Genomic DNA, 18,772 nt, shown 5'->3' with positions numbered 1-18,772 from the left:
GTGGTGACGTCACTGCGTCGGGAACCAGGGCTCAGGCCGCGCTCCTGCGAGCGGCCGTTTAACGGCACCGCCCTCTGACGCCTCACTTCCGCCTCGTATTTGCATACCCGGGGCGTCGGCGCGGTGACGTCACGGGGAAGCTCACGTTCCCCCGCCCACCCCCGCCGCGAGCGGGCAGGCGCGCGCTCGCACGCAGGTACCGAGGCAAGTCCCTCCTTACGCACGCACGCACGCACGCACGCACGGCGGGCGGAGGAGACGCGAGGCGACGTCAGCGGCGCCCCGCCCAGTCAGCCAGGTTGCGCGTGCCCAGGGCGACCGCCAAGATGGTGGTGGGCGCGTTCCCCATGGCGAAGCTGTTCTACCTGGGCATCCGGCAGGTCAGCAAGCCGCTGGCCAACCGCATCAAGGAGGCCGCCCGCCGCAGCGAGTTCTTCAAGACCTACATCTGCCTGCCCCCGGCCCAGCGTGAGTCTGGCCCCGCGGCCCCCGGCCCTTCCATCCCCGACCCCTCTCAGGTGGTTGCTCGGGGGCAAGGATGGCTTCGGGACCTGGCCAATCCCGGCGCGAACCGGCAAAGCCCTGGGGCCAATGGGGATGGCTCCTGCTAGAGGGGCGTGACACTTGTCCAATAGCGGAGAAGGGCGTGCGGTCAGGGGCGTCGCCGCGCGTGTTTGGAACGCAGGCCAATAAGGGAAGAGGGCTTGTGGCGGTTGACGTCTACGACGGCCAATAGGGTGCGGGAGCAAAGCCGTGGGGGCGGGACTTACCTGTCAGAAGTTAGGGGCGGGACTCATCAGCCCACTAGGACCCCTTGCCTAGCCGTCCTTCACGCCATGGACTCTGTGCTGCTCCTCAGTTTCCCTGCTGCCCTGTGGCTGCTTGCCTATCACCCTGGGTCCAGAGCACGGCGCTTATGGCATAGTTTGACTCTGGTCTGGAGGCGGAGTCTGGGGCCCTGGGGAGCCCTGGGACCTGGCAAAAGGATGAACCCGCAATGGACAGCCTCATGCCATCCATTCCTTCGGTGGCCGCACCGTGCAGGCCCCTTGCGCTGGCACTGGTAGATACGGTCCTAATATGGCAGTGTTATCTCAGAACGGTCAGGCACCGTGAGCAGTCCCTGGGTGAACCCTGAGAGCCTCCAGAGTAGAGACCTCACTGGCATCGCCAACGCACCAAATACGAGCTCCCGGAAAAGCCTGGTCTGTCTCTGTGGAGCAGAGATGACGTTTTGTAACTTGCTGAGTTGGGAACTACATACATTTCATCCATTGCCCCGTGTAAATATATATATATATATATATATTGAGGTGGGCGTCTGTTTTGTGCGAGGCCTGAGCTGACCCTGCTTATGAAACAACAGGGTCTATACCAGTACCTGTTTGTCACCCGAAGACCCAGGGTGGGACAGTCTAGATGGGATGGCAGAGCCCGCTAGACACTTGACCTGGTAGGGAGTAGGGAGAGCGCTTCCTGGCAGGTGGGGGGACCTTAGGAGTGAGGAGATCACTGAAGGACAGGGACAGAGTTGGGTCCAAGGGAAGGAACATGTACAAAGGCCAGATAGCTGGGGGAGGGGGCGTCTTTTTTCCCACCCCCTAGGTGTCTGACAGTCCCTTTGGTATTTGGTGAAGCTTCCGCCTGGGCCGCAGCTCTCACAGTGGAAACGTGTTGGATGTTGGAGCCGGGTGGGGTGGTGCACACTCACGCCCCGGTATTTGGGAGATTGAGGCAGTAGCAACAGGTCAGGGCCAGCTTCAGATTCCTTAGTGAGTTCAGCCTGGGCCACACGAGACCTTGTCTCACAAATGAAGCAGCTGGTGTCATATGCTTGCAGTCTCAGCAGAGGCGGGAGAGTGGCTGCAACTTAGAGCTATCCTCACTTACGTTCAGTTCCAAGATTCCCAGTTCACTAACTGGGTGACAGTAGGAAGTTTACTGAGGCCCCAGGGGCAGGGATGATGGCTTCGCTCGCACTCTGTGGTGACACTCCGTCACCATGGAGGCTGTGCCAGAGCCTGGAGGTGAACTCTGCACTCCCGGGCTTCTCTCCGCTCCCAGCACTGGGGCTGCCCTTAGCTTTATAGTTTACAGAACAGCTTGGCCCCACCCACCCCTTAAGCTGATGATGTGAACAGATCACTCAATCCCTCCAAGCCTCTGTTTCTAATTCCCTACAAGGGACACTATGAAACAGTAGCTCTTGGTGGCTGTTACTGTGTTCCAGGGTGTATTCTTCCGCCCTTACGGCACTGAACCTCACCAGGGTGTATTCTTCCGCCCTTACAGCACTGAACCTCACCAGGGTGTATTCTTCCGCCCTTACAGCACTGAACCCTCATCAGTTACTGTCTGTAGTGTTACCTTTCCCACTTTATGTATGCCCTGCGTGCGTTTATACTCCATGCAGTGCTGTGCGGAGTATGGAGATATAAAGGAATTCAGGTCTCAGCCAGGCAGCGGTGGCGCACACCTTTGATCCCAGCCCACAGGAGGCAGAGGCAGGAGGGTTTCTGTGAGTTTAAGGCCAGCCAGGGCAACACAGAGAAACTCTGTCTTGAAAAGTCAAAAAAAAAAAAAAAAAAAAAAAAAAAAAAAAAAGGAAAGGAAAGGAAAGGAAAGAAAAAAGAAATCCAGGTCTCTGGGGACTTCCATTCTATGTGGGAAGCTGCATCATGACCTCAGATAGGAAGCCTGGCCAGCCATGGGGACACATGCCTCTAGATACCTCTAGTTCCAGCAGTTGGGAAGCTGAGGCAGGAGGAATGCCTTGATTTTGAGGCCAACCTGATTCATGGTGAGTTCCAGCCAGCCTAGGCTATAACATAAACCCCTGTCTCAAAAATCAAAATATAAAATAGAGCCTGTTAGGTGGCACTGACTGCTGTGGAAGACAACAAATGAGGTTCAAGGCCAGACACGTTAGGAAGAAGGCTTTGTCTGGTCGTAGTACCCTGGAGGAGAGGGAAGGGCACCTGAGCTTGAGGCCTGAGGTCGCATGCATCTGGCACATTTGATGGAGGAAACCAATGGCGTGGGAGAGAGACAGGCAGTTGACCCTGACACTGAAAACACCTTGGCTTTACACCGTGGGGCTCTGGTCCTTGAGGGGGCAGGATCTGAGTGTGTGCGGTGAGAGCGTTGAGTGTGTACGAGAGAGTGGGGGGGCATTGAGCATGGGACACACACACCGTCCTGTGTGAGCCAGGTAAGAACTGCATCACTGAGCCACACCTCAGCCTCAACTTACCGTTTATTCTTTTTCTTTTTCTTTTTTCGTGACTGAGTCTCAAATCTGCCATGTCCTGGAGGGTGACACCACACTTCAGAACTGTCTCCTACTACCTAGTCCAGATCTACAGGCATGTCTGTCTGTCTGTCTGTCTGTCTGTCTGTCTCTCTCTCTCTCTCTCTCTCTCTCTCTCTCGATCTGAAGCTTTTGTTTGTTTGTTTTCCATTTTTCAAGGCAGGGTTACTCTGTGCAGCTTGGCTGTCCTGGAACTCACAGAGATCGACCTGTTTCTGCCTCCTGAGTGCTGGGATTCACGATGTGCATCACCACTGCCCGGCCAGTCTCGAGTTTTATAGATTTGTATTTTATTGTATGATTTTGATAATTCCACACACATGTATACTTTGTGTCACCTACTATCCTCTCTTGTGCTACCCCACTGGCCCTCTAATTTCATGACTTCTCCCCCCACCCCCACTCCCCCCAGACGGGGTCTCACAGTGCAGTCCTGGCTGGTCTGGAACTGGCTCTGTAGACCATGCTGGCCTCAAATTCGCACAGGTCTGTCTTCCTCTGCAGTTCTGGCATTAAGGATGGCTCTTTATTACTGTTATTTTAAATGTGTTGAGTTGCTTGACTGCATGGGTGGGGTTACTTTTGTCTGACCATGGGGACCCTGTCAGTGAAGACTCTGTCCCCTTCCTCCAGCAGCTGCTAACTGCAGTAGTTCCTCAGGGCAGTCCTGGGTTATATTTTAATAGATCTTTGGTAATTGTTGGCTGAGGGTGGCTACAGGGAGGAGGCAGCTTCTCTAGTCCAGTTGGGTACCCTGTGATCTGCAGCATGACTTGGCACTGAAAACAGTTTGCCAGCCAAGTCTGTAATGCCAGTTACTCAGGAGGCTGAGGCAGGAGAATTTAAGGTTCAGGACCAGCCTGGGGAATAGAGTGAGTTCACAGGAAGCATCTTTTGAGACCCCGTTTCAAAGTAATGAGTGAAAAAAGAGCTGGAGAGGCATCACAGTAGAGCCCTTTTTATAGTCAGCGGCGGGGCCAGGCGTCCTGACTAATGCTTGCCACGCCCGCACTGAGAAGGTGGAGGAGGAGGGGAGGTTCACGAGTTCCAGGTCACCTGCAGTTACATCTCCAGTTTGAGGCCAGCCTGGGCTACCTGAGGGTCTGGTGACCCTGCTCTCCACCGTCTTATCTGCCCACCCCTTTTTTCATGACACTGATATTGGGTCCCCGTGTTCCAGTATGAGACCTGCAGTCTGGAGCTTTCCCCAACTGAATTTGAGTCCTGTGTGTATGGCAGGGACCCCACTGAATCGAAGGGAGGAAGGAAGAGGGAAGGACATGGCTGCTCCTAGGTATGGTGGAGGAGAAGGTTTATTGTAGATATGAGGGAGAGCACAGACAGAGGCAGGGACATCTGGGAGAGTCCAGAGTGGACATGACCTTGAGCCGTGTGAGGACACGGGCGTCCAGATGCATCAGCCAGGAGGCCCAAAAGAGTAGATAAAGGGACCAGGTGACCAAATGGCTGCATTATAGAGGGAATATTAGCTGGGGGAAGGCAGCCAGCCCCTGGGCTGGAGAGGGTTAGGGTTCTGCCAGCCAGAAAGGGCCTTGTAACAAACAGGTAGGGACTGAAGGATCCCAGGAGACCCTGGTGGCCCCATCCCTTTGTTTTAAGTAAGGGTGTGTGAACACATATTTTGTTGTTTAATTTTGCTTTTATGTGTATTGGTGTTTTGCCATGGATGCCCCTGGAACTGGAATTACAGACAGTTGTGAGCTGCAGAGTGGGTGCTGGGAATTGAACCCAGGTCCTCTAGAAGAGCAGCCAGTGCTCTTAACCACTGAGCCATTGCTCTGCGCCCCCCCCCAAATGTTATAGGCACCTCAGCCATTTGTCCCAGGTTTGGAACCTAACACCCACAAAGTATGGTGTGTCCATATCTATCTGGGGAAGGTTTAGGACACACCATACTTTGTGGGTGTGTGCTTGTGTGGACCTGTTCTTGGTGTCTGTCTGTCCCTCCACTTGGGATGATGTCTTGAGTCCAATGGTTATCGTGTCACCTGTGAGAGGAACGCGTCGTTCCCTCTCAGTGGAGACTGATCTGAAAACTTGCTTGAAGGTAGAGCTGGCAGGAGTCAGGTAGGGGAGGGAAGACGGCAGAGAGAGCCCCACCCACCAGGGTCCTGTTCTCTGTGATTCCTTCCTTCCTGTCTCCTCACTAAGTGCCTGTGCCTGTGACTCAGAGTTCCCAGTCAGTTCCCCAGGTGAGGCCCCTCACCACCGCTGTGCCCACCTGAGGTTCCTGGCGCTAGGCAGGGTAGGCTTGCCCCTTGTATTGTGTTGTACATTGTTTGTTTTCAAATAGGGTTGGAATCATAGATGTGAGTCACCATAACTGAAGGAAAACATTGTTCTTGTGTGAACAAAAACAGTGGGGGTGGGTATAGCATGGGTAAAATTTAAGAACTCACTTCTCAAATACAATTAATGAAGCGCATACCTTTATTCGGGAGGCTGAGGCAGTTGGGTCTGAGTTTGAGGCCAACCTGGACTACAGAGCCAGTCCCAGGACTACATAAAGAAATCCTGTCTCAAAAAAACAAACAGAAAGTAGGGTCTCCCTGTGTAGCCCTGGCTGGCATGGACCTGTGTGGACTAGGCTGGTCTTGAACTCAGAGATTTCCCCGCCTCTGCCTCCTCAGTGCTGGGATTATGTCGGTGTTCTCGGTTACTCAGGATAAACAAAGAAAGAGGGTCACCAGGGTGAAATTGGCCTCTCAGGCAGCTGGGAGGGAGGCCCAGCCTCAGGGGACTGAACTTCAAATAGCTGTATACGAGCGCATTTATTGACTGTTACACAAAAGTTGTTTTGTGGGTAAAACAAATTCCTCATACCAAAGCCCCTGATTAATCTACGTGCTTAAGACATCACACGCAGCAACGCTAGTGCTTATTGTTACACTGTTTGCAGTCTCGATAATGCAAGACGCTCCAGGGTTCCCAGGGCCGTCTTGTGACTGAAGTCACGCAAAGGCTGCCAAGGTTTGTCAGAAAAAAACGGCTCTATAGGTAACAGAGAACAATCACTATTTCCCACCATGACTTCAAGGTCTAGCAACTGTTTCATTCTGATGTTTCACCAAGATACAACGCCTCGCAGATTTCCTGCCACAGGTGTGTCGGCCGGCCGCGCCGGCTGCACAGCTGAGGACAGTAACTGGGAAGTCATGAAGCAGCAGCCAGCGCTGTAGTCCCTGCCTGTCCCCAGTAGGCCACACTCCTGGGAGGAAGAGACGGCCTTAGCATCTGGGCCACACTCCTGGGAGGAAGAGACGGCCTTAGCATCTGGTCCACTTCCTTGGTGCACTGTGCAATGAAGGCACAACTCTTTCTTTAGGGGGGGTGCTTTCCAAGGCAGGATCTTGTGCCGTAGCCCAGGTGGGCCTGGAACTTGGGCCATCCTCTAGCTTCTGGCATCTTTCAAGTGCTAGGATTTTAGAGGCATACCTCACTGCCTGGCTCAAAGTGCTCTCCTCCCCCAGCCCCCATGTCAAAGTGTGTCATCGAAGCTTCCAGGGAAGCTGTGAGTGAGTGGGCAGGAAATGACCCCCAGGCCATTTGTGCTTATTCCTTCCTAATATGCAGCTCGCTTTCCTAGTTTGCCACACGCAGTAAACAAGGTCGCAGTAGTATTTGTATTAATTGTATTTTCGTTACCGTAACCATATAGTGGAGGCAGAGTGGGTATATAAAGAAAAGAGGGTTATTTAGCTCAGAGTCCGGACCGTATCTGCATCTGCTTGGCTCTTTTGATGGCCTGCTTGCTGGTAGGGTCCCAGGGCGTCACTGGGTCTGTGGCTCTTCCTTATCTAAAACCCACTGGGATTCAGCCCCTGGGTTCCATCATAGTGATTTCAGGGTCTAAAGTCTTCACTGTCTTCTTTAGTGTCCACTCTCTTAACCACTAACAGAACTCGGGGATTAAACTCCTACTGGAATTCTAGGGACAAAATACACTTGAAGGCCACACTTGCTATCTGTTGACTCCTTGGAGACCAGAAGAGAGTGGGGTCCCCTGGGTCTGGGGGTACAGATGGTTATGAGCTGCCTGACAGGGTGCTGGGAACCCCGCAGGTCCTCTGCAAGAGCAGGAAATGCTCTTAACCTCAGGGCCAGCCCCAGCTCTGGAGGGATTTTTTGTGGGGAGGAGGGGTTGAAACGTACTCACACACTGTAGGTCAGGCTGGCCTCCAAGGTGAATTTCATGCCTCAGCCTCCAGAGTGAGAACAGTAGAGGCATCCACTACCATACTTACCTTTGTTTCTTCAGTCTGTGGCTTGGCTGGGATCTGCTGGGAGGTTCCTCCCTCTGTTGGCGTACAGGAGCTGAGTGACAGGTGGCAGGAGCCACCATGAGGCACTGGTCCCCCTCTCCCAGCAAGCTCCCCAGCTGGCTCACTGTCTTGGATTCACAAAACCCATTCAACAGGAAGTGGATTCGGGAGGCCATTAAGGGCAGGGCCTGGAGGTCCATTGTGTCAGCCAGCGCGGTCTGGAGTGCAGGCTTCAGAAGGCGTAGGAAGACGTGAACTGGCTGGAACACGGACACTGGCTTGGTGTGGACCACAGCACAGGCATGGGTGTGAGTCTCGGTACCCCACTGACTGACTGTGCCTAGCACTGCATAAAGGGCATGGTTTCACACTGCTTTACCCAGCACTCTGGAGGTGGAGGCAGGAAAGTCAGAAGTTCAGGGTCATCCTTGGCTAGATGAGTTTGAAGCCAGCCTGGGCTACATGAGACTCTATCTCAAAAAACAGAATACCTATGCTTGTGTGTCAAAAGGATAAGAGAGGAGTGATCAACACAAGACAAATTGGAAGTTGCCTGGAACTGGGAAATGAAACAAATGGAGGGTGTTGAAATGACAGCTCGGGCAGGTCATGCCTCCCTCGAAGGCTAGGGCTGGCCAGGCAGTACCTGGGAGTCAGGCAGAGGATGTCAGGTCCCATGCAGCAATCCTGGGCTCCAAAGTGAGGTACTGTCTCAAAAACCAAAGGAAGAGCCAGGTGGGGTGGTCATCGCACCACATAGGAGGTGGAGGCAGGAGGTTCAGGGATTTAAGGCCCCCCTGGCCTACTGGGTAACAATAAACAAATATGAAAAGAGAAGGAAGGCCAGTGCTGGTGTAGCACACACCAGGCCTTAGCCCCACCCCTGACACCATGCACACTGGCAGATAGAAAGGTCTGGGTGTGCGCCCTGCACACCTGCAATCCCAGCGCACAGCAGAAGCAGGTGGGTCTCTGTTAGCTGGAAGCCAACCTAGTCTACATACCCATGCCATCCAGACCTCTATAATGAGACCCTGTCTCAAAGGAGGGGCCGGGGAGGAGGGAGGGGCAGATATGCAACAGACAAACACCAGATTAAGTACAGCTGCCAAAGAGTTGGCTGAGCAACAGGTAGACGGCCTGTAGGAGCAGTGTGGCCTTGTGGGGTGTTTGCCTGGGCGCCACTTACTGTCCTGCCTGGCCGACCTCGGGAGGCACTGGCATTTTCTTCTTAATGGTCTCCAGAGAAAGTCACTTCCCTGGGTCTATTTATAGTCTTAAGAGTGTCACATCAGCTATAGCTTGTGGCAGCCAGGCTGTCGCTGATGACCTCCAAACATTCAAGATGGTCTCCTGAAAAGAAACAGTGGGAACATTTAACTCACTGTGTGTGTGTGTGTGTGTGTGTGTGTGTGTGTGTGTGTGTGTGCGCGCGCGCGCGCAGGCACAAATTCATAGTTACTGGTTATATATTTTGCTAACAATATATGGCTATGTTGTAAGTATTTTAAAAACCAATTAGAAGGGGGTAGCATTAACTTTTTTGTTTTTCCAGACAGGGTTTCTCTGTTGTACTTTGTCTGTCCTAGAACTCACTCTATAGATCAGCCTGGTCTTGAACTCAGAGATCCACCTGTCTCTGCCTCCCAAGTGCTGGGATTAAAGGTGTGCACTTCATTAATTGTATTTTAGAAGTGTATTTTTACATTTTATCCATGCTACCTACCCCTCAGTGTTTTCCTTCACATAAAAACAATGTTTTCCTTCAGTTATGGTGACTCACGCGTATGATTCCAACCCTCAGAAGGCTTGAGGCAGGAGGATTCTGATAGTTCAAGACCAACCTGGGTCAAAGAATGATACCCTGCCTCAAAAAAACAAACAAAAACCAAGAAGACAGAGCAGGTGATCACAGTGTGTCCCGTGCAGGGCTGTGCAGGCATTTGGATGCCCCGCCCAACTCACTCCTGCAATCCTAGCTACTCAAGAGGTTGGAGCTGGAGGTTTGTGAGTTCAAGACCAAGTTTGGCTAGTGGGCCTGTCTGAAAATAAACAGTTTTTAACCAACTGGGTCTAGGCATGGTGGCACACCTGACATTTGAGAAGTGGAGGCCTGAGAATTAAGAGTTTAAGGTCCTCCTCAGCTACTTAACAAGTGTAAGGTCAGCCCGTTCCAGAACAACAGAGGTGGGACATTGCCCAGTGCCTAACATGCCTGAATGTCCTGCTTCCTCCCCCATTGTTAAAAAAAAAAAAAAAAAAAACCAAGCAACTGCCTTCCACTGGTTTGTAAGGGCCCACTGATTTACAGGCCAGTGCTGAGAATCTCCTTGCCCTGGCTGCCAGCAGTACTGGGAATGGACAGGAGAGGGCGCCCGAGTCAGTTCCTCGGCTCTGGCAGCAGCCGGCTGACTCTGCCGGGATGTCCCAGCAGGCACGGAAGGCTGACAGTACAGCTGACTCACCAGTGTTTTTACCCCCTCAAGTTCATTGAAAACCAGCCAGTAAATCGTAACCAAGCCTGGAGCCACACCTCCTGCTGGCTAGACAGCAGGTCTGTTGGAAAACACCTCTAGGTGATTTGGTGGCCCTGTCTTCCTCTTCCTGACTTTTTTATTCAGACAGTTCTCCTGACCTCAGTAAGGCTGCTAGAACTCTGAGCACCATGCTTCCTATTTCTCTTCTTTTAATTGAAAAGTCTTCTTTTAGCTTTATGTTATGCATATGAGTGTTTTGCCTACATGTATGTTTGTGCCCCGCATGTGTGCCTGCTGCCTGACAGTTCAGAAGACGGTGTTGGATCCGGAACTGGAGTTACACGTTATACCGCCTTCTGAATGTGTCAGGAGAGACCCAGGGGTGCAGTTTAGTGATAAAGTGTGCTTCGGGCCCCAGTTCAATGCCCAGTACTGGGAAAGAAAAGTGACAAGAGGTGGCCAGGTGCCAGGCCAGGCTAAACTGTGTGAGGACTTGGATTAAAAGGGAGGGTATTTATTGGTGGCACGCCTTTAATCCCAGCGCTCGGGAGGCAGAGGCAGGTGGATCTCTGAGAGCCTGGTCTACAGAGTGAGTTCCAAGACAGGCTCCAAAGCTACAGAGAAACCCTGTCTCAGGGGGGAAAGGGGGAGGGTCTTGTTGTGAGGGAGGTAGAAGACACTTCTGAATGTGGAAAGCATTCTTTCAGAGCCCCACAGAGGCTACCATGCCATCCCCACTGCGGGGGAAAGAGGCCTGGCCCTTTGTTTGGGGGAGGGGAGGGTCATATTAGCTCAAGCAGTCTGAGGCAGTCTTCCTCAGCCTCCCAAGTGCTGGAATTTCAGACACAGCCAGCATGCCCTCTACTGTGGCCATTTTTAAGCCCCGGGGATGAAGAAATGGGCCCTGGGCAAGGGATGATGCATGGCTCAGCAGGGTCTCCTAGCCAGCGGGTCTGACTCCTTGGTGGCCTTAACCATAGTGCTCTTGGGCCCATCTCTGGCTCCATTCCTGCAGGCAGCTCTGCTATCTCCAATCAGATTGCTATAGTCCCTGCTTACTCTGGAATGAGCCAACACCCTGTGAGCCCTGCCCCTGCCTGCTGCTCCCATTTGCTAAGTGGGAGCAGGCAGTGCTGTTTGGAGCCCTGACCAGTCACAGCAAGTATCAGGTGTAGGACTGGAACCCAGGACCACAGCTCAAGCACAAGGAGCCCTTGGCCTCTCTGGCTCCAGAACTCCCAGGCATTGGCTCTGCTACACCCAGCTGGCCTGCGCAGTCTGGGTGGGGAGTGTAGGCAGAGGTCATTAGGAGGCACTAACTCCTGTGTGCAGTTCCTGTGTGTGCCTGCAGCTGTTAGGAGGAAGGCTGCAGGTCAGAGAGACAGGCCAGGCAGGGCATGTGCTGTGCACACCTGTGCTCTCGTCTCAGCCTCCAGAGGTGGAAGCAGGAAGCTGGGGAGGACCCCAGGGCCAGCCTCGGCTACCCAGGGCGTGCGTGTATCCACGTGTCTGTCTGTCTGTGTGCCTGATGGCGGTGGAGGCCAGAAGGCGCCTTGGGAACCTCTGGGACCGGAACTCAATGTGGACGCTGGGAATCCAGCTCAGGTCTTCTGGAGGGGCTCTTAACCACTGAGCCGTCTCTGCCTCTGCAGCCTCCTGTTTTCTTGAGGCAAGTTCTCACTGTGCACCCAAAACTGAACTCATGCTTGTGATGCTCCTGCATCATCCTCCCAAGCTGTGCCACCATGCCAGGCTCTACGGTGAGCTGAGCTAACTAGGGACATCTGGGGAGGGACAGCCAAGGCAGAGCCATATGGTAATGCCAACCAGTAAAGGCCACACTGCCCATTAGCTAGATAAACGATGCTCCATCTTTATTGTGTTCTGACTTTGTGAGTGAGGAATATCCCACAGAGAATTGAGTCCCCAAGGCAGCCTTGGTTGAAAAATAAGTACTTCTGGGTCCCAAGCTACAACCCTGGCGCTTAGTTAGTAATATTTTATTTTTCTGTATGTATATTCTATTTTTTTTGTAATTTAATTTTAGGGCTGGAGAGATGGCTCACAACCATCTAGAGTGGATTCTGATGCCTTCTTCTGCCATGCAGGCCTAACACTCATACATAAAAATACGTATAAATAAAATTTTTTAGGAAGAGTAAAAAGAAAAGATTTATTTTTATATTTTTACCTGGCAAGGGAGGTATCATGATCACAAAGGTGGCTTTCCCAGGGCGAGGCTTATCCGTCACACTCTGGATGTGCTGACCCTGCGATTTCCCCAGATGTGGGGAAACTTATGGTTGTGGGAGACTGTGTTCATGCTTTCCCCTGCAAAAAAAGATTTACTTTGGTTATGTGTATGATGTTTTGCCTGAACGGATGCTTGCAGTGGACCCTGTGGGACTGGACTAAGACAGGCCTGTGCTGCCTTGTGGGGGCGGAAAAGCCAGCCTGGGTTTCCGGGAAGAGAAGTGAATGAGAGCTCATAGCTGCTGGTCTGTAACTCACAGAGATCTGTGTGCTTTCCTGCGTGCGTGTGTCCATCCACATGCCATAGATATGCACACAGAGGTTAGAGAACATACCGTTTGGGTATTCAGGCTGGTTGGCAGTCACCTTCACATACTGTACCTACTGTCTTGCTGGCCCTGGCTGTGTGTTGTGATTGAGATATAAAATGCATGTGACACTAAGGGCAGGTCCAAAGTATCGTGAAGGCACAGTCCTGCAGGAGCCGTCAGGAGGCTTTCTGCCCCAGTTCAGTCCCAGCCTGGATTATACAATGAGCCCTGTCTCAACAATCTTTTCATTTTACATACCAATCCCAGTGCCTCCTCCTTCCCTCCCTTCCTCTTCCTCCCCACCTTTCCCCTGCCTCTCCCCTCCCCCACCCCATCCACTCTTCAGAGAGTGTGAACTCCCATGGGGAGGCAACAGAGTCTGACAACGTTGTCTTGAGGCCAAACCAAGGCCCTCAAACCGCTGGGTCCAGGCTGAGCAGGGTATGGCTCCATAGGGAACGGGCTCCAAAAGCCCGGGCATGCACTAGGGACAAATCCTGGACCCACTGCCAGTGCCCCATAGACTACCCAAGCCACACGACAGTTGCCCATGTTGAGAGGCCTAGTTGGGTCCTGCTGCAGGTTCCCCAGCTGTCAGTCTGGGGTCAGTGAGCTCCCGCTAGCTCGGGTCAGCTGATTTCCCCATCATGGTGTTGACCCCTTTGCTCATATTGTCACTCCAGAGGACCCAGGTCTAATTCCCAGCATCCACATGGTAGCTCACAGCTGTATGGTACTCCATTTCCAGGAGACCTGACACCCGTCCACAGACACTCATGCAGGCAAAACACCAATGAGCATAAAAAAGATAAATAAATAAATTCAGAGAGAAAGCAGAAAACAAGAAAGTAAAAAAGAAAAGGTCCACATAGTGAATTCCAGACCAGCCAGGGATACACAGTGAGACCCTGTGCCCCAAAATAAAATAAATAAATAAAAATTAAAAAAGAAGAAGAAGAAAACAGCCTAACAATAATAAAAACTAAAATGAAGTCAGGCATGGTGCTGCATGCCTATGTCCCACAGCTTGAGAGACTGAGGCAGGAGGATTAACACATTCGGGGCCAGCATAGCTCTACATGGTGAATTCCAGATGAGCCAGGCATATCGAGAGCGTCTCAAAAAGGAAAGGCTCTGCTGGAAGAGCATTCAGAACGGAGCTAGCCTGGGCTCCCCCTCCTCCTCCCACTTGATGGGCCGGTGATGCTGGGGGTGAAGGCGGCTCCTGATCTCCAGTGAGGAGAGAGCGGTGCCCCAGGAGTGGGCGCTCAGAGGGTCCTTGGTGTGGGGCCTTTCTGTGGGGCCCCCACCAGCCCCGCTGCCACCCTCCTCCTCACAGGGGAAGTGGGCGGTGGTGTCAGGGAGGAGGACAGCAAGCCACTCTGCTGACCTGAAGAGCTGCAGAGGGAGCTAGGTGTAGCGGCTGGACCTTACACCTGTGAGTGTGTGTGTGTGTGTGTGTGCGTGTGTGTGCACACACACACACATGTGACCCACTAGGGCATGGCCTCCACCTGTGACCTCTGCTCTCAGCAGGTTTCTTCTTGCTCTTTGGAACCTTGCTTTGCTTTAAGAGACATCCTGGAGCCAGGCCTGATCCTAGAGGACCAGGACTATACCCCAGCTACTCAGGAGGCAGAGGCAGGAGGGTCAGGAATTCAGGGCTACATCTGGGGGGAAACAGTGATTGGACATAATGCCCATGCCTGTCATCCAGCACTTGGGGAGTGCAAGCGCCAAGATCCGAAGTTGAAGGTCATCCTTGGCTACGTAGGGAGCTGAAGGTCAGTATGAGCTACTGAAGACCCTGTCTCAAACATATGTAGACGAAAGGAAGATGGGTAGCTCCGTGATCGCGGGTGTGTGTGGCAGGCATGAGGCCCGGGGTTCTCTTCTGAGTGCTGGGGAAAGGAAGCCACAGTGGAGGAGAGAGAAACCTTGTGTCGTTTCCCTGGGTGAAGCAAGGGCAGATCTTGCTTAAGGCAGCCCCCTACTCCCTCCTTGGTCTCTGACTCCAACTAGGATGAGAAACTGTGGGGGTGGGGTGGCGTTGGAGCACACCTGACCCCTGTCTTCCCCGCAGTGTACCACTGGGTGGAGATGCGGACCAAGATGCGCATCATGGGCTTCCGGGGCACAGCCATCAAGCCGCTGAACGAGGAGGCAGCGGCAGAGCTGGGAGCTGAGCTGCTGGGTGAGGCCACTATCTTCATTGTGGGCGGAGGCTGCCTGGTCCTGGAGTACTGGCGCCACCAGACCCAGCAGCGCAACAAGGAGGAGGAGCAGAAGGCAGCCTGGAACGCGCTGCAGGACGAGGTGGGCCGCCTGGCGCTAGCACTGGAGACACTACAGGCTCAGGCACAGGCCACGCCCTCTTTGAGCGCCCTGGAGGAGCTGCGTGCTGAGCTGCAGGAGGTGCGCGCTCAGGTCTGCAACGTGCACTCCACTGCCAAGTGCCATGCAGCGTCTTCCAAGAAATAGCCAGCGGCTGGGGCCTGGACTCGTATGTGGCCATGAGCCCCTGACAGGGCCTTCTCCCCACACCACCTGGCCTGGCCTGCCCTGGCCCAGCAGAAGCCACCAGGACGTTGAAGCAACTGTGACATGTGGTCCCAAACCACATGACACAGTCTGGGCATTTCCCCCAGGGAGCATCGCAGCGGAAGTGTTCAGAGTCCGGCCCGACGATGACTCGGAGTGCTCAGCCCCAACCAAGAACTTTGTTGAACTTTGAAGGGTTTGCCAACCTGTCTCCCCACTGCCCTGGCTAAGGCAAAAATGGAAGCCAGACCAGGTCAGGCAAGGTCAGCTGCCCAGCACTGGAGCGCCTTCTTCCTCAAGCCGGTGCAGACCTCAGGGCAGCGGAGCCTCTGCTCCCCACCCCTCAGCCTGTGGTGTCATCCCCAGGCCCTTCCTTGGTGGACTGTTCCTGGCTGGCTCTCATCTAGCCTGTCTCATGTCTCAGCTGCAGCCACACTTGCCTGTCCTCGGCGTCCTTGGACCTTGTTTCCAGTGACCTGCATCAACTCCTGTCGTTTTTCAGTGGCATTTCTCAGGCCAGTGGGTTAGCTCTCACCCCACACACATCTGTCTGCACCCTCCCCGCTCCTGGAGCCTGGGTCCCCCATCTGTGTGGGTCCCACTTCTTTGCCCACTCCCCAGACACGACATGTTCCTAGGACGCACGACAGAGTGGCCTGTGCTCCCACAGTTCCGGAAGGTAACAGTGGAGGGCAGGGCATTGGGGACCCCACTCCCTCTTGTGGCCTCAGGGGCTCCGAGTCTTCTGTCTCTTGGACACCTGTGTGAATACAGGCCCATTCTAAATCCCTTTTTAAATGGGGCCACTGGCAGGGCCCAGGGTTAGGGCGTGGCCTTATCTTGTGGCGTCTATTCAGCGTGGTACCCTCTGCCGTCCTAAGAGTGCAAGGCCCCACTGTGCTACTTGGCAGCCTCCACTTGGCTCCAGAAGGATTGGGGCTGCCGCAGACACTTTTGTGGCTGACAGTTCCTGATGTTGAGTCCCCAAATAAGGACAATCCCAGGGATATGCAAGTGGCGTGATTAATATGAGCCTCCAAACCGGGCCAGTATTCATCAGTAATAGAGAAAACTGGGTGTGGTGTCTCACACTTGGAATCCCAGCACTCAGAAAGTGAGTCCCATCGTGGGTCCCCAGACAGCCTGCTGGGTCACAGAGTGAAACCCTGTCTCGGGAAAAAAAGAAAAAAGAAAAAAAAAAAAAAAAGAAGAAGAAGAAAAGACAAAAACCTTGGAGAAGAGTCAGAAAAGTTTTTGACTCTAGTGGAAAGGGGCCAAGACTCATCCTATGAGCTCTTTCCCATATTGGGAAACTGAGGCCCAGGAGAAGGGATACTGAGGGACTTGGCCAAGATCCCACAGCTCAGGGGGGCACCAGCTACGTAGGGAGGAGAGGTCCAGATGGTTCTAGCTGCAAGGCAAGGAGATAGCCTGACCTCTTTCCAGAGACCAGAGGCCCTGGGTCTCTGTCCCTTATCAGGAGAGCCCCAGGCCACACCTGAGGTCTCTGAATACAGAGGATAGAGCCATTCCACCCGGCTCTTGTCCCGAGAGGTAAGCCTGGCAGGGCTGTTCCACGGAGGGGCGAAAATGGCCCAATCCCAGAATTCACCAGGCGGAAGACTTGCTTCTGAGACTGTCAATTCCTAGGAGAGGGAGAAATTGATGTCTTTAAATTCAGGAGTGGCTGAGTTTGGTGAGGACAGACATGGCTGCATGAGGGAGGACAGGATGGAGTCAGGGAAGCAGCCCAAAGCCCAATTGCCATGGTTACCCCTGAGCATCCGGTCTAGCACTAGCACTCAAAGCCCTGACACCAGGTCTGACCACCCTGCCCTGGGTCAGTCCGCAGCAGTTATGGCAAAGGCCAAGGCAGGTCAAGGCCCCGGGGGTCGGTCAGGTCAGTCATACTCCAGCAGAGCGACTAAACTGAAGCTCTTCCCTGAAGACTCACAGGGATGTTTTCTCAAGGTGAATGCCACCTTCAGGCCACCCAAGCATGAGAGTAGGCCTGAGGGCTACTCCTGACGGGGTGGAGGGAGCCCTCCTGATCCTGATGCGTCTGGACATGTGGGGGCCAGTGGGCAGCTTCACCCATGCTGGCAGTGCGGGAAGCAACTGTGATGGGTTGTGTGGTTCCAGAACCTTCTACAAGGCAGGAGGTCAGAGCAGCTTTCATGGCTCTGCTGTCTTACTCACTGCTGTGTTACTGTTTCCTGATGGGGAGAAGGGTGAGAATAAATGTATTAATGAGGCTGGTTGTCTTCAGGTTTGTTTGTGTGTGTCAAGTTTACTTGTGTGTGTTTTAATTGAAAACACATCCTATGGACTTAACAGAGGAAGTCATTTGCCACCCAGCCTGATGGCCTGAGTCAGATACAGGATTTGCATGATAGGAAAGAACCGACTCCCTCGGGTTGTCCTCTGACCTCTGACCTCCATATTCACATTGTAACACACTCACAACTGTAACACAGAATAAATAAATACATAAATAAAATGCAATGAACATTTTTTAAAGTCAGGTTGAGGGTGGCAAATGTCTGTAATCCCAGCGCTTGGCGGGCATGCTAAACAAGAAAGACTTCATGTTTAAAGGGGCTACGTAGAGAGATCCTGTCTAAACCAACCCAGGATTGCAGCTGCCATGGTGGCACATGCCTGAGTCTCAGCACTTGGGAAGCAGAGGCAGGAGAGTCAAGAATTCAAGGCCATTATCCTCCACAAGTGAGCCTGGAGCAGCCTGGGCTCTGTGACACTTTGTCTCAAAAACAAACCAAAAGCTTAATTTTAAAATCTATATGAGCTGCGCAGTGGTGGCGCACACCTTTAATCCCAGCACTTGGGTGGCAGAGGCAAGCGGGTCTCCAAGTTCAAGGCCTGCCTGGTCTACAGAGTGAGTGCCAGCACAGCCATAGCTACCCAGAGTAACCCTGTCTCGAAAGGGAAACGGAAAAAAAAAATCCATGCTAACCGGAAACGCTGCCCTCTGTGTATTCTGCCATCTGAGGAAGATTCCCGGAGTTGCCAACCCACTGTGTGCCGGGCCCTGTTCTTAGTCAGGCTGGGTTCGCAGCAGAGCCCTGGTCAGCTGCGGCCCAGTGGGGAACAATTGCATGGGTTCTCTGCTCCACCCTTGGCTATGCGGGCAGATGGGGCTGGACTGGGCCCAGACCCCTCCCTTCTGAGTGACTCTGGGCTTCAGGGTGTAGCAGACAGAGCCCCGTTCACACCCCTCACCCAGCCGGGACCAAGGCCAAGGGCACTGCCTGTCCATCCCTGGCAGGTCCTGCTGCCCCTGTGTTGGTTTTATTGTTGGACAAGCTCTTGTGTGCAGGGACCAAGATGTTGGAGAGCCACCCCAGAGGAGAATGGATCTAACTCACAAGCTCCAGCCGGTTCCCCTGGCCTCCAGGCCACCCCTTGGCTGGCCTCTGAGCAGTGTGGACAGACTGACAGGAAAAGCCTGCCTAGCAGCCGGGGTGCCATCACCTACCAACTGGACACATGTTCACTGAGCAGCTCCTGAGCCCAGATGGGCCAGGAACGTGACAAAGACCAGCTGATGTCACCATCTGATGTCACCAGCTGGCTCTC

At 53.4% G+C, this 18,772-nt stretch overlaps 1 protein-coding gene and 1 pseudogene across 1 annotated transcript; both read left to right on the top strand.

Moving 5' to 3' along the window:
- The first annotated feature begins 249 nt into the window (after positions 1 to 249).
- Opa3 (outer mitochondrial membrane lipid metabolism regulator OPA3) lies at positions 250 to 15,130 on the top strand. The gene is made up of 2 exons (XM_051207361.1): positions 250 to 468; positions 14,718 to 15,130. The coding sequence occupies exons 1-2, from the start codon at positions 327 to 329 to the stop codon at positions 15,113 to 15,115; spliced, it is 540 nt and encodes a 179-aa protein (XP_051063318.1). The 5' UTR covers positions 250 to 326; the 3' UTR covers positions 15,116 to 15,130.
- On the top strand, positions 12,254 to 12,404 carry LOC127239047 (uncharacterized; annotated as a pseudogene).
- Positions 15,131 to 18,772: the final 3,642 nt, after the last annotated feature.

Source organism: Phodopus roborovskii, unplaced genomic scaffold, assembly GCF_943737965.1.
Source record: "Phodopus roborovskii unplaced genomic scaffold, PHOROB, whole genome shotgun sequence".
Taxonomy (NCBI): Eukaryota; Metazoa; Chordata; class Mammalia; order Rodentia; family Cricetidae; genus Phodopus; species Phodopus roborovskii.
Note: the sequence above shows the minus strand (reverse complement) of the source record. Positions and strands in the feature narration are given on the sequence as shown.